At 34.9% G+C, this 14,314-nt stretch overlaps 3 protein-coding genes across 6 annotated transcripts in view; 1 reads left to right on the top strand and 2 right to left on the bottom strand.

Moving 5' to 3' along the window:
* The window catches only part of txnrd2.2 (thioredoxin reductase 2, tandem duplicate 2), a 31,527-nt gene extending 25,287 nt beyond the window's left edge, over positions 1-6,240 (bottom strand). The window contains exons 1-8 of the mRNA XM_039659673.2: positions 5,937-6,240; positions 5,602-5,670; positions 5,414-5,470; positions 5,178-5,322; positions 3,775-3,849; positions 2,129-2,207; positions 1,966-2,028; positions 802-872 (exon numbers count right to left, since the gene is read on the bottom strand). Coding sequence (XP_039515607.2) covers positions 802-872; positions 1,966-2,028; positions 2,129-2,207; positions 3,775-3,849; positions 5,178-5,322; positions 5,414-5,470; positions 5,602-5,670; positions 5,937-6,009 — 632 coding nt within the window. The 5' untranslated portion in view covers positions 6,010-6,240. The remainder of the gene's footprint in view (positions 1-801; positions 873-1,965; positions 2,029-2,128; positions 2,208-3,774; positions 3,850-5,177; positions 5,323-5,413; positions 5,471-5,601; positions 5,671-5,936) is intronic.
* Positions 6,241-6,820: 580 nt separating this feature from the next.
* Positions 6,821-10,085, top strand: pebp1 (phosphatidylethanolamine binding protein 1). Its single transcript, XM_039658851.2, has 4 exons — positions 6,821-7,025; positions 7,978-8,087; positions 8,202-8,302; positions 9,018-10,085. The coding sequence occupies exons 1-4, from the start codon at positions 6,891-6,893 to the stop codon at positions 9,233-9,235; spliced, it is 564 nt and encodes a 187-aa protein (XP_039514785.2). The 5' UTR covers positions 6,821-6,890; the 3' UTR covers positions 9,236-10,085.
* The window catches only part of taok3a (TAO kinase 3a), a 71,931-nt gene continuing 67,159 nt past the window's right edge, over positions 9,543-14,314 (bottom strand). For all 4 annotated transcript variants that reach the window (XM_039658848.2, XM_039658847.2, XM_039658849.2 and 1 more), the window contains 2 exons: positions 13,515-13,697; positions 9,543-10,786 (listed from right to left, as the gene is read on the bottom strand). In XM_039658848.2, coding sequence (XP_039514782.1) covers positions 10,625-10,786; positions 13,515-13,697 — 345 coding nt within the window. In that variant the 3' untranslated portion in view covers positions 9,543-10,624. The remainder of the gene's footprint in view (positions 10,787-13,514; positions 13,698-14,314) is intronic.

Genomic DNA, 14,314 nt, shown 5'->3' with positions numbered 1-14,314 from the left:
ACAAGTTCATGCTGTGCCTTTCCTAATGTCTGCCCAGACTGAGCCTCCTTTCATTTCAGCAGAGCAGAGAGAGATAAGGACGGGACAGAGCGCTATTTACTGCACGAGCATCTGTAGGTCCCGAGGCCCCTTGGACACCTGAACCACAGGCAAAACAGTTACCTGGTTTCCTCAAAACAAGTTATTTTCAACATTGACTTTTATATAATGAGCCCGAGGGTTGATATCACACTGAATGCATCATTTGGTAGTCTTCAGAATCCAAAGCACACAGTGTGTCATCAGTCCTGACAGACGCTCTGCTGTTGTGGTGGAAACGACTGCACAAGTCAGCATCGCGTGCCAACGGCCTCGCTCATGCCCATCAGTCACCAAGGTCTTGCCACTTCCACAGGATGAACACTCTTACCGGCAACAGCCTGAAAACGCACCTGTACAGCTGACAGATCAACGGCAAAACAACATCCCCTGACTGAGAAGATGTGGCCAAGACAATAACTAGCAGGTCTTAAAGAGAAATCTGCAGTAAGGAACCAAAAATATTATCCTAGTTTAAGCAGAAGTTCATTTTTAAATTAAGTTCTTATTTGGTTAAGTGCATTCTAGGAAATAAGTATAATATGAATGGAATGTACTTGTAGACTAATAAATGCAGCTGGCTAAAAATAACAAGCACACTTGAGCAAAGCAACAGGTAAAGCAGATTTCTTAACCACTTATGACAAAAGATAATGTTGAAACACACATCAAAGTGCTGGTTAAATCTGGTCACAATCTGTTCACAACATAAAAGTCACTTACGTTTTTTTAGGTGACTCTCTGAGCCAGAAGACATCATCGCTTGTGATCCCGAACTCCATTGCTCCGGGAACCTGGAGGATAAGCCGAGGCACTTTAAAGATTAAATATGCAGCATTTAATTGAATATTTTTTTAATTTAGTTGAATATTTTAAAGCTGTAAAAAAACATTAAAATCAATATAAAATTATGAATTATATCAAGTGTTTTTGTAATGTAATAGCAATAATCATAGACTGTAAAAAAGGTAATAATATACAATTCTAAATATATTATTTTCGATTTTTCAATATAAATTATCATATTATTTATATAATTATAAAATACTGTCACAATGCAAAATATTAATTGTCCCAAGAAGAGGAATCACTTTCTTTATACATGTCATTTTTAAGGGATGATTTGTATCACATTTGTATCCTTTATAGGGCTGTCAAACGATTAATCGCGATTAATCGCATCCAAAATAAAAGTTTGTGTTTACATAATATATGTGGGTGCACTGTGTATAATTATTTTGTATATATATATATATATATATATATATATATACACACACACACACATGCATGTATATTTAAGAAAAAATATTATTTATATATAAAATATTTATATTTATATATAATACAAATTATATATAAATCTATATACAGTATATACATTAAAATATTTCTTAAATATATACAAGCATTTATATATATATATATATAATACACACACATGCATGTATATATAAGAAAAAAATATTATTTATATATAAAATATTTATATTTATATATAATATAAATTATATATAAATCTATATACAGTATATACATTAAAATATTTCTTAAATACATACAAGCATGTGTGTGTATTTATATATATATATAAAATAATTATACACCGTGCACCCATATATTATGTAAACAAAAACGTTTATTTTGGATGCGATTAATCGCGATTAATCGTTTGACAGCCCTAACCCTTTACCAGTATCTCAACTGAAGCAAAGATAAATAGCAGGCTTTCAAGTGTGATTATCAATTCAAGTGTAATATCAATTGTATCATATTTGGAAAGCCAGAAAGGAAATTCTCTCTCCCAGACTCCTATCAGCAGAACAAGGTCACATACTGGAAAGACAACACCCACACATGCCCGCCTGCACTGGCACACACACTTACATGTGTAGGGTACTTCGGCCGTCCACCAGTAGCTATCACAATGTTTTTGGTGGTCAATGTAATCTGTGAATACAACGATGCAGGATAATCAGGAATATGGCCCAAGAGATTGTGGTGAAATAACATTTTAGAGAATCAAGTTGCTGTAAATTCAAAATCATACCTCTTTCCCTTTGGCATTTACAGCTCTGATAGTGTGTTTATCCACCAGACTGCCATTCATATTCAAATATTTCACCTTCCTGTTACATCGGACAGAGAGATAGAAATTCGAAGTGAGAAAGTTGCCTACTGACATCCCATTTCCCCATCAACTTTGCAAAAGTGAATTTATTTCTACAAAGTCATAGAGATGTAAGAAATCTCAACAACAAAACAAGATTAGATCATTTATAATATTGATGTTCAAACCCAAACTGACACCTCTGCTCTAACATCAAGACATATATTTGGAGCATTCTGGGAAATGACATCACCACACCTGTTTGCCTCACAGCCATACAATAAGACGGCTGAAATTTAGGACAATTTATCACAATGGCACATTCATTTAGCCTCAGACTGTAATTACCTGATTAGATGGTGAAAGAGATAGACAGCTAATGAGATCTACACGGAAATATAGATTCTGCACTATAATGTCTGTATATTTCATCCAAAATCATTCGCAATCTTTTTAAGTAATTAGCAAACACACCGTTTTTGCCCTCAGGGAAGTGGTGGACACTCACTACAGGCTAGAGCTGCATATATATAAATATAATTGCGATTAATCGCATCCAAAATAAAAGTCTGTGTTTACATAATATATTTGTGTGTGCTGTATATAATTATTTTGTATATATAAATACCTTTGTATATATAAATACCTATGCATGCATGTATATATTTAAGAATTATTTGTGCTTAAATTTTGTATATGTATATAAATACATAATCTATAAATATTTTATATACGAATAACACATTTTCTTAAATATATACATACATGTGTGTGTATTTATATATACAAAATAATTATATACAGCACACGCAAATATATTATGTAAACAGACTTTTATTTTGGATGCAATTAATCGCAATTAATTTTTGCACAGCCCTAATATATATATATATATATATATATATATATATATATATATATATATTTAAACGGTTTGAAAAAATTATTCAATGACTCGCTCATAATGACTTAATTACTGGATGATTCAGCATTTTTGAACAAATCTCTTTAATGACAAATACATATTTTTAACTGTCTGGTTAACAATGTTATTGACACAATCTTTTTTTGAAGAGTCAAGTAACTAATTTTCAAAAGTGGATTTACTCTATTTTGATCGCTACTTTAGACATCAGCGTTTATGAACTATAAACTTTTATCCCAGTATTTCGGTGATCATTTGAATTATTGCAACAGAAATAATAATACTGTGAGGTAAAAGACTGTGTGTGTATCTGTTTCACACTAATACAAAACAACTGTGTGTTCTCTCTAGGTCAGCAGCAGCGCAAATGCAGATTTGAATGTTCGCAGTGATCGTCGTACTTGTCAAAGGTTTAATAGTGTGTTTGAATCGAGATCGCAATCTTTTAACCATTAATCAATTAACAATTAAAGCTTAATATAAGGATGATGTTATAAAGCTTGATGGGATGTGCACAGAAATAGCCATCACTAACTAAACAAAATTAACAGTTAAATTGCGTTTAAGTTGTTTTTGATTGACATATGGGCTTCATGTAAAACATACAAACCATATTGGAAAAAGAACATTTTGGTCATGTTGTTTTAATAGTAAAACTTACTTGTCTTGTAGTTGCACTCTGTGGCCCCAGTTTATAGACCTCACATGGTTCTGGACTGCCTCAGCCATTGTTGGCCTGCAACAGATTACACAAAAACTTCTCTTATCTGGTCACAACATTTGAGATCTAATATTTCATTATCAACTTCTGCACTGAAATCGGTTTGAGCATGATTTAAATAAGCTATAAAGAGGAGATAAATTGGTAACAATTTACAATATAAGTTCCATTTGTTCATATTAGTTAATAAACTAACAATGAAAAATACTTCAAAGCAAATATTAATTAAATGTTAATTCCAGCATGTTCTTTATTAAAAACCAAAAGTTGTATCAGTTAATATTACTTAATGGATCTGAGCTAACATGAAGTAACAATGAACAGCTGTATTTTTATTAACTAATGTAAACAAAGATGAATTAACACTGTAGCAAATGTATTGCTCATCATTATTTAAAGGGATAGTTCACCCTAAATCATTTACTCACCCTCAAGTTCACTTTCATAGTATGAAAAAAGTTACAAAAGTTAAAACTAATGTTATATAGACTCATTACATGCAAAGTGAGATATTTCAAGCCTTTATTTGTTATCATTTTGATGAATATGGCTTACAGCTAATGAAAAAACACAAATTAAATTACTGTAAAAGGTTTTTCATAGCTGTAAACCATAATCATCAAAATTATAACAAATAAAGGCTTGAAATCTCTCACTTTGCATGTTTTGAGTCTATATAATATATATTAGCTTCACCTTTTAAGTTGAATTACTGAAATAAATTAACTTTAGCACGATAGTCTAATTTTTCAAGTTTCACTTGTATACACATAATATACAACAGTAATATATGCATACACTGTTAAATTAATAGCTAAATAAAGACATTTTAACACAAGCTCCTGTCTAAAAGGGCTCCTTTACAAGTTTGATGGCAAACAGAAGGTCAAACCCCCATAGATGACAGGTTGGAGAAGATAATTGATAATTTGTGTAGCCAACAATGCAGAAAGTACTATATTATCCATCTCCAAAGATAATAATAATAATAATAATAAACAAAACAAATACAACTCAACATTGCTATTGTAGCTTTATTTAAAGTTGTATTTAAAGGCCAGCATTTGGACAAAAGCTGTAATAACCATAACCATTTTATCAGACCTGGAGTGCCCTCTAGTGAAATGATTGGATTTGACCCATTAGAAATCTGTTTTTTTCACCACAAGATGGTGCTGTGCCACATAAAGTGTTTATGAAAGTAGTATTTATGTTACCGACCTGAAACAAAACCTCACCCTGAATATTATTAGAATTTCATAACATGCTCTGATCAGTATTAGCCACACCTATTGCAACACTGGCTACAAGCAATGTCTCCGATATAGATCCATGAAACTCACCAGTCATGTGACAGGGATTCTGGGATTTGCCAGCCATACTTCCTCGCATCTTTAACAGCAGTGCCAAGCAGTGCCGCCTGGTGCATAAGCTTCTTTGGTATACAGCCGACATTCACACACGTCCCACCAAGACCCCACTTTGTGCCTAAAGGCAGCATGAGCGGATCAGTTATTTTGGAAATAAATACATTACCAGCAAATAGATGACAACTATAAATTATTTTGTCTGCATGTACCTTTGAGTGAAGGTTCAACATAGTCCAAAACAGCAACTCTGTGTCCTAATTGGGCAGCTGCAAGCAACAAAACAGTGTGAAGCATCAAAGAAAATGTCATCTTAATTAGATACATTAACTTAATTGTCTTTCTTAATAACTATAAATGAAGTAGAGAATCCAAACTTTAAAGTAGAGATGACAAATACCTTCTTTTGAACATGCCAACCCTCCAGAGCCTCCACCAATAACCACCAGATCATAATCAAATTTCCTGGCTGGAATCAAGATTACAAGTCATTCAACCACAGAGACTTTAACAATGCATGATATTTGCTCTTAATATAACGCCTTAGCTTCAACTATTAATTTGTTTCGCACATGCACTGGGCATTATTGCTAAATTATGGGTATCTTATTATATGACTTGCCTGCATTATATATAACCAGGTAAATTACGAGATTACGGATATTGACAACTTGAACAAAATAATTGAGTGAAAAATCTTTGCGACAATTAATCTAACTATTCAATAAGCATTACCTGTAAAGGGTCTTGTAAATATTAATGTCCTGAAAGCTTTGATCCTGTGTCTGCCTCTACTGAAGGCAGCCATAACTGTTGAGGAGGCAAGACCCCTGTCAGCCGGTATAGGTGGCTTAAATTATGCCTGGATGAATGTTTTGACGTTGTTGTCTAATTTCATGCGATTTTATGTTATGAAATTGTGTCTAGTATGACTCTAGTATAATTTTAATCTACAATCAAGAGTTTACAGAACGAAAAGCTCTTTAGAGAAGCTTTTGAACTTCGCCGCTGTCAGATATTGTACAACAGTGACGTCTGATTCGTGAACAAACTTTTGAGTCATTTGAGTTGGATCTTTTCAATGATTTGAATGAACCAGTTTGATTCGCATAAAACAAAGTTGTTAAAAAACATGAATAATAATAATAGTAATGATAATTAGATCAATGAACAGATTAAGATATGCAAATGAACATTTACTTATACATTCAATATTCAAAATGCAATCATACTTAGGCTGTAAATAACTTGTATGACATGAACCATGGCTAACTTACAGACAGTGTATAACCACTGACTCTGAATAAAAAAGCCACCAAAATGTATTTAAATGATTAATACAATAATTTGTCTTCTATTGTACGTTCGCGGTTTCCACTTTTCCTTGGTTGTTATATAGTTAAGTGTTGTGTTCTTTTAGAAAATAAACAATTTCGCTGAAAATGCTCAAAAGAACCGATTCGCGGAAATGAGTCGAACTTCCATTACTATCAGAACAGGAGGCGGGTCGAAGAATATTGGCAGACCATCTGACCAATCAAAATTAAGATCATGGTCAGCTGCGGCAAGTTGATTGGCTATGCCAGTCACTGAACAGTTTCATGAACAATCGCAATAAAACAACTGTAGGGGGAGACAGAAGCTCTACATTTCGGCTGTGTTGATATCTCGCAAGATCCGTTAGTCACCATGCCTGTGGATATTACTCAATGGACTGGTTGTCTAGCTCTTACAGAGGTGGAGGAACAGCCAACCAAGCCTTTAACGGTCAAATATGGTTCTTTGGAAATTGACGCGCTGGGTAAAGTGTTCACACCCACTCAGGTTAGAGTACAATGCAGGAATTAGGCCAGTGCTTGTGGCTAGTTGTGCTTCTGCATCATGTAAGAGGAGGAGGGTCATTTGAATGCAGTTTTGCATTTATTTATTTTTGTACATTTGCATGGACTATTGAGGGTTGAATTAAACACAGTTTGTCTGTAGTTATGTAATGCGCACGCACGCACGCTGCCAAAGTTGCATGCATCTGTCTAGAAATTCCACGATCACGTGATCCTAATGTGGTCTCTCTTTCTCTGCGTACCTCGTGCAAAATATGAGCTGCAAATGAATGGGCTAAAGCCTGCAGCTTGAATTAGAAGAGACCTGCATAACAAGACATAAATTAGGCAGGTGTTCTGAATTTTAAAAAATGAAATAAAAGCACAAGCTAATATGTTTTAAATGTACAATTTAGGAAATACTACATCCTGCTGGAAAAAAAACAGGTTTCTACATGGCTATAGTACATAGAAGAAGAAATGCTGTTGCCTAAATCAGTTGTCAGCTGTCTGACAATAAAACTTATTTCGAATTGTGTTGCATTATAATTAATATAATAAAATGGAATAATATTGTATTAATGTTTTTTTTTTTGTCATGTTAAGCAGACAGTAGCATCTTGGAGTGGGACATAAATGAATGTAAAAACAGCATTTTTATCCCATGTTGATTGAAATGCCACAAATATTTAAGTGCAAAAAAAAAATAAAAATCAAATGCATTTTAATAATGAGTAACATATGCATATTAATAAAAGTAACGTATGCATATTCATACAAAATGTATAAAGATACAAAATATGATACATACTGTCAAGTTTGTGTAAAACAATCGTTAGCTGTAGAACTACAATGTACATTATGCTTTATAATTTATAGAAGTAATGTGCACTATGAATGCATGGTAATTATGTGTTTGTCATCTCAAAAAATTGTTACATATTTTCATTGTGCAGGTGCAGAATCGGCCCACATCCGTTGAGTGGGAGGGATGTGACCCCGGTAAGCTGTACACATTGGCCATGACCGATCCAGATGCACCAAGCCGAAAAGACCCCAAATTTCGGTATGTTGTGTTGTCAGATCAATCAGTCATATTCATTGTATCAGAACTAAACCAAAGATTACAGGTTAGAGTCTGGATATTGAAATCTGCTATAATTGTTGTGTTTAATCTCAGGGAATGGCACCACTTCCTTGTTGTCAACATGAAAGGAAATGACATCTCCAGTGGATGTGTCATGTCGGACTACGTTGGTGCAGGACCCCCGAAGGGAACAGGTGAGAGCTCAGATTAGGTGTGTTTGACTTCATGCAGCACTGCTCACCGCAGTGCAAGCCAGTTATTATTATTAATGTTTTGTTTTGTTTATTTGACACCTTCAGTTCTGTTGAAGCTCGCAAGTCTGTATTTTTATAAATGTAAAAAACTATTTTCATGTAATTTTTATGTTATATTGAATCATGTTTAAAAAATATAAAAAAATAATCTATATGAAATTAGCGGCTTTGTGACACAATCGCATTTTATGATGAACAGATTGAATTTAGGCACATATTGACTGTCTTAAAGGAATACTCCACTTTTTTGGGAAATAGGCTCCCATTTTACAACTCCCTCAGGTTTAAACGTTTGAGTTTTACCGTTTTCGAATCCATTCAGCCTATTTTCTGATATTTAAAAGAATATCAGTCACCAGACAGTTTCTGGTCTCATTGACTTCCATAGTAGGAATAAAAAATACTATGGAAGTCAATGAGACCAGAAACTGTCTGGTTACTGATATTCTTTTAAATATCAGAAAATCGTCCGGATGGATTCGAAAAAGGTCAAACTCAACTGTTTAACTCTTGGGGTAGTTGTAAAATGAGCCTATTTCCAAAAAAAAAAAGTGGAGTATCCCTTTAAATGTTGCTGAATATATTGTATCCAATCAGCAGAATAACACAAGTTGTTGTTTCAATAGTGAGTAACAGTTGCATATGATTTCCTCAGGTCTCCATCGTTACCTGTGGCTGGTTTACGAGCAGTCAGATAGCATCAGCTGCACCGAACCCGTCCTAACCAATCGCTCGGGAGACAACCGTGGAAAATTCAAGATCCAGAGTTTCCGCAAGAAATACGGCCTCGGTGCTCCGCTCGCAGGGTCTTGCTTCCAGGCAGAGTGGGACGACTACGTGCCCAAACTTTACGAACAGCTGGCTGGCAAATAAAGACCATTTAAATTAGAATAAGTTTATTGTTTATTCTGGTCAGAACTGGTTTTGCTTTAAAAGCTGTGCAGAAATTGTGAAATTCAAGTCATCTTTTGTTCTAGTTGAATTGAAATGAAGAAAATTTTGTGTCTCTTCGCTTGAACTACAGTACCTTCAGGTTAAAAAGACAGACTTTGTGCCTTTGAATATGAATTAGTTAAATTTATGTTTATTTGATGAATTTCTCACCACTATATACTGGAAATGAACACATTGGGAAAAAATAAATCCTGGATAATGAAATCAGACTATGGAAAGATGTTGCTTGTGTGATGAGCACTTTATTTACAAATATAATTAAAAGCTCTGACAGAATCATGCCTCTTAATCTGAAAACAAATGTAAAGTGCATGCGACAGTAAAGCGTTTTTATTCACTAATTTGACTTTGTAGAAAATACACAGTTGGAGAAAATGCAGAGAACCAAACAGAATCATGAAATTAGAGGCCAATTTCACCAGTAACTGCAGGAGGGAGAGGGTGGTGAAACATTTATTATATATAGATGTGTATGTATATTTATAAAAAGAAATTGAAATTCAGTTAAAATGTAATAGGAAAATAAGTAAAAGTTCTCCATAAATCCTTCTATACACAAAATACATGTCCCTTCCCCTTCAGCCCTTTGTGCAGGTACCACGAGTTTAGGATTCACATATGCATTATTCACATTGTGCACCTCGGATTAGGTGTTTTACGGTATTGTACATATGCGCTGTTCTCCCAAAAAAAGAAAAAAAAATGGTTGGATACCATATAAGAGTCACAGATGCACCTATCAAATATGTACATTGTTTTAATATGCAAACTTTATCAAATTTCTTCAATACTAATAAAAGGTATTTTCCAATTTTTTTCTGGATGAATAAATACCAAATAGGGATTAAAGCAGCGAGAGGCAGTAGGCTGCAAAAAAAAATAAAAAAAATATACAGTTTAAAAAAAAAATCTTAAATGACACTTTTGCCCATTAAAACATCTGCAAAAAGAACAAAAACTGTGCATTAAAATTAGCAACGCAAACCCCTAGTTCGTATTGCTTTTGTCTTGAAATCTCTATTTTTAATTTGAGCTACACCGAAAGTGTTATCATTGCACGAGAAAACATTGACATCGACACTGTGACACATTTAATCGTCTCGTATATAATATTTATATATAAAAAGAGATAACTAAAGGACGTTATCCAGCATGTTGTCTTGCAGAGGGCGGCCCACGTGTGTAAGGCCTGTGCAGGCACCAGCCCAGAGGATTGATCGGACTGTCAGTAGCAAAAACTCAAAAAAAAAAAGAAAAGAAAAAAGATGTGTGACCAGTAAAGAGCGAGAACGGTGGAGTGTTATGGTCTCATCTGTAGTCATCTTTAGGGTAGTCCAAAGCACCCAAGTTATTGAAACCCATACGAAGGCTCTCCATGTCGAAGGCGTCGATTTCTCTCTCCTGGCGGTCCAGCAGGTGTTTGATTCGGTCAGTGCGCTCTTTCTGAAGAGAAGCCAGCTCCTCCTCAATCTATGAGTATGAACACAAGACAGAAGCTCAAACAAGAGGATGTCAAACCAATAGAGGTGTAGAGGAACCTGCAGGACTTTGGTTACTGGGACAGATCTTTACACGACAGACTGCATCGTTCCTCAAATGATGGCTTTTGGTTTCTTTCTTCCCTTTAATTTGCTATTAACTCATTACACACATTAGCAAAAACAAAGGTAGTTCGATTCGTAATGTTTAACTTCAATGATGGAGCAAAGTAGCTTTTGCAAGTCCTATCCCTCTTGTTTTGGCTTTGGACTCATGTTGTCCCATTGACCTTTGACGAACCGGTGCCACTTACAGTATTTTCATTTTTCAGGGATGGATCCAGTCCTTTAATTTTACTGGACAAGCACTTAATAAAACTTCTTGTTAATACAATTGTTGTATAGAAGCAATATCACAGTACGAGTGTTTTTGTGCAGCATGGATGCACAAGGCTGTAGGTAATCATACCTTTTTTATGAAATCTCAAATTTTGAAATTAAAGAATCAAATGTAAGTTAAATATGTGGTAAAAGAAATATTAAATACAAACACACACACACAATATATATATATTTATTTACACAATTTAAATATATATATATTTAAGAAAAAAATATTATTTATATATAAAATATTTATATTTATATATAATATAAATTATAAATAAATCTATATAATAAATAAATAAATATTTCTTAAATATACATGCATGTGTGTGTATTTATTTATAAATAAAATAATTATACACAGTGCACCCACATATATTATGTAAACACAAACTTTTATTTTGGATGCGATTAATCGCAAGTAATTGTGTATATGCTATACTACTATGTGACTGTCTATTGTAATATCTTTTAAAGGGCAATTTATTTTCTATTATTAATATTTTGTCTGAATTTTCAGTATCATTACTCCAGTCTTCAGTGTATATCCTTCATAAATCATTGTAATATGCTGATTTGATGCTACAAAAATTCTTCTTATTATCAATGTTATATATACACTCACCGGCCACTTTATTAGGTACCCCATGCTAGTAACGGGTTGGACCCCCTTTTGCCTTCAGATCTGCCTCAATTCTTCATGGCATAGATTCAACAAGGTGCTGGAAGCATTCCTCATGGAGTTTGGTCCATATTGACATGATGGCATCACACAGTTGCCGCAGATTTGTCGGCTGCACATCCATGATGCGAATCTCCCGTTCCACCACATCCCAAAGATGCTCTATTGGATTGAGATCTGGTGACTGTGGAGGCCATTTGAGTACAGCGAACTCATTGTCATGTTCAAGAAACCAGTCTGAGATGATTCCAGCTTTATGACATGGCGCATTATCCTGCTGAAAGTAGCCATCAGAAGTTGGGTACATTGTGGTCATAAAGGGATGGACATGGTCAGCAACAATACTCAGGTAGGCTGTGGCGTTGCAACGATGCTCAATTGGTACCAAGGGGCCCAAAGAGTGCCAAGAAAATATTCCCCACACCATGACACCATCACCACCAGCCTGAACCGTTGATACAAGGCAGGATGGATCCATGCTTTCATGTTGTAGACGCCAAATTCTGACCCTACCATCCGAATGTCGCAGCAGAAATAGAGACTCATCAGACCAGGCAACGTTTTTCCAATCTTCTATTGTCCAATTTCGATGAGCTTGTGCAAATTGTAGCCTCAGTTTCCTGTTCTTAGCTGAAAGGAGTGGCACCCGGTGTGGTCTTCTGCTGCTGTAGCCCATCTGCCTCAAAGTTCGACGTACTGTGCGTTCAGAGATGCTCTTCTGCCCACCTTGGTTGTAACGGGTGGTTATTTGAGTCACTGTTGCCCTTCTATCAGCTCGAACCAGTCTGGCCATTCTCCTCTGACCTCTGGCATCAACAAGGCATTTCCGCCCACAGAACTGCCGCTCACTGGATGTTTTTTCTTTTTCGGACCATTCTCTGTAAACCCTAGAGATGGTTGTGTGTGAAAATCCCAGTAGATTAGCAGTTTCTGAAATACTGAGACCAGCCCTTCTGGCACCAACAATCATGCCACGTTCAAAGTCACTCAAATCACCTTTCTTCCCCATACTGATGCTCGGTTTGAACTGCAGGAGATTTTCTTTGACCATGTCTACATGCCTAAATGCACTGAGTTGCCGCCATGTGATTGGCTGCTTAGAAATTAAGTGTTAACGCGCAGTTGGACAGGTGTACCTAATAAAGTGGCCGGTGAGTGTATATATATATATATATATATATATAGCACAACTATTTTGAACTGCAAATATATATTGTGATTTATTTAATACATTCTTGCTAAATACATTTATTAGAAGTATTAATTTATTTCAAAATAAAATTTTATTGATCCCAAACTTTAGCATTGTATCTGTATATGCCTATTTACTGCATTAAGTATACAATGCAATGAAGATATAACAAAAGGTTAGCACAATTTTAACACAAATAAATAAAAAGTGTTAATAATAATAATAAGTTCCATTTATATATAGCTTTTCTCTGCACTCAAAGCGCTTTAAATCTCAATAATGATAAATGTTTTATATATATATATATATATATATATATATATATATATATATATATATAAACTGCTGAATAAATGCCCTGCCCTCTAGAAAATCCTATATTGGCAGACCACCACTATTGATGATAAAATACTCTGAATTACAGTGTGTGTAAATAAGAGGATAATAAGAGTGCTGGACCTTCTGTTCAAGGTGCGCTCGGCGCAGGGACACTTTCTGCTCCAGTTTCTGCAGCTCGCGCTCGTGCTGGGCCTCGGTCTGAATCTTGATCTTGCTCTGGTACGCATTGAGTAACTCCATCTCCTGCTGCAGCTGCTGCCTCAGTGCCTGGCACTCGGCCTCCTGAGCCTCATCCAGACGAAGCTACACAAAAACACACACACGTGCATATGTGAGCCTCAGACGCTTTGCTGACACTACAGCACAGTTTTGGTTAACCATCAATGGCTTTCTTGTACGGGCAATGGGCCGAGACTGGAATTTCGAACAGAAGGGAGGCCTTGTTTTATATTTCATTTAAAAACTGCATAATCTATCGACAAAACAATTACTTACTATTTGCTTTTCCAAAATGGCTTATTAATAACACATCTTGAAGACAACACAAAATCAGATTTAATCTATACATTAATAGAGTGCATTAGTATCTGCCCATTTCAGCAGCGTTGGTTCTAGAAGTATTTTTCCCATTCATTTTTCCATGAACCAAACCAAACGGGTGAATCACAACCTTACAAACTTTGATTTGAAGCAAAAAAAAAGTATTGGATAATAATACATATATATTTTATATATATACTAATGATACATTGGGTCTCATTCATGAAACATTCGTAAATATAAGAGTAAATATGAGAGTGATTTGCGCGTAAAGAGACCTTCCCGAAAACTTTTCTCCTGATTCACAAATACTTCGTAAACGTCAGATGTGATAGTGAAATGTGTGTGTGTTAATGAATTTAAACCAGTCGTAAATGGGA

Source organism: Pimephales promelas, chromosome 4 (assembly GCF_988280905.1).
Source record: "Pimephales promelas chromosome 4, fPimPro1.hap1.1, whole genome shotgun sequence".
Lineage (NCBI taxonomy): Eukaryota > Metazoa > Chordata > Actinopteri > Cypriniformes > Leuciscidae > Pimephales > Pimephales promelas.
This window is presented reverse-complemented; position numbering and strand designations above follow the sequence as displayed.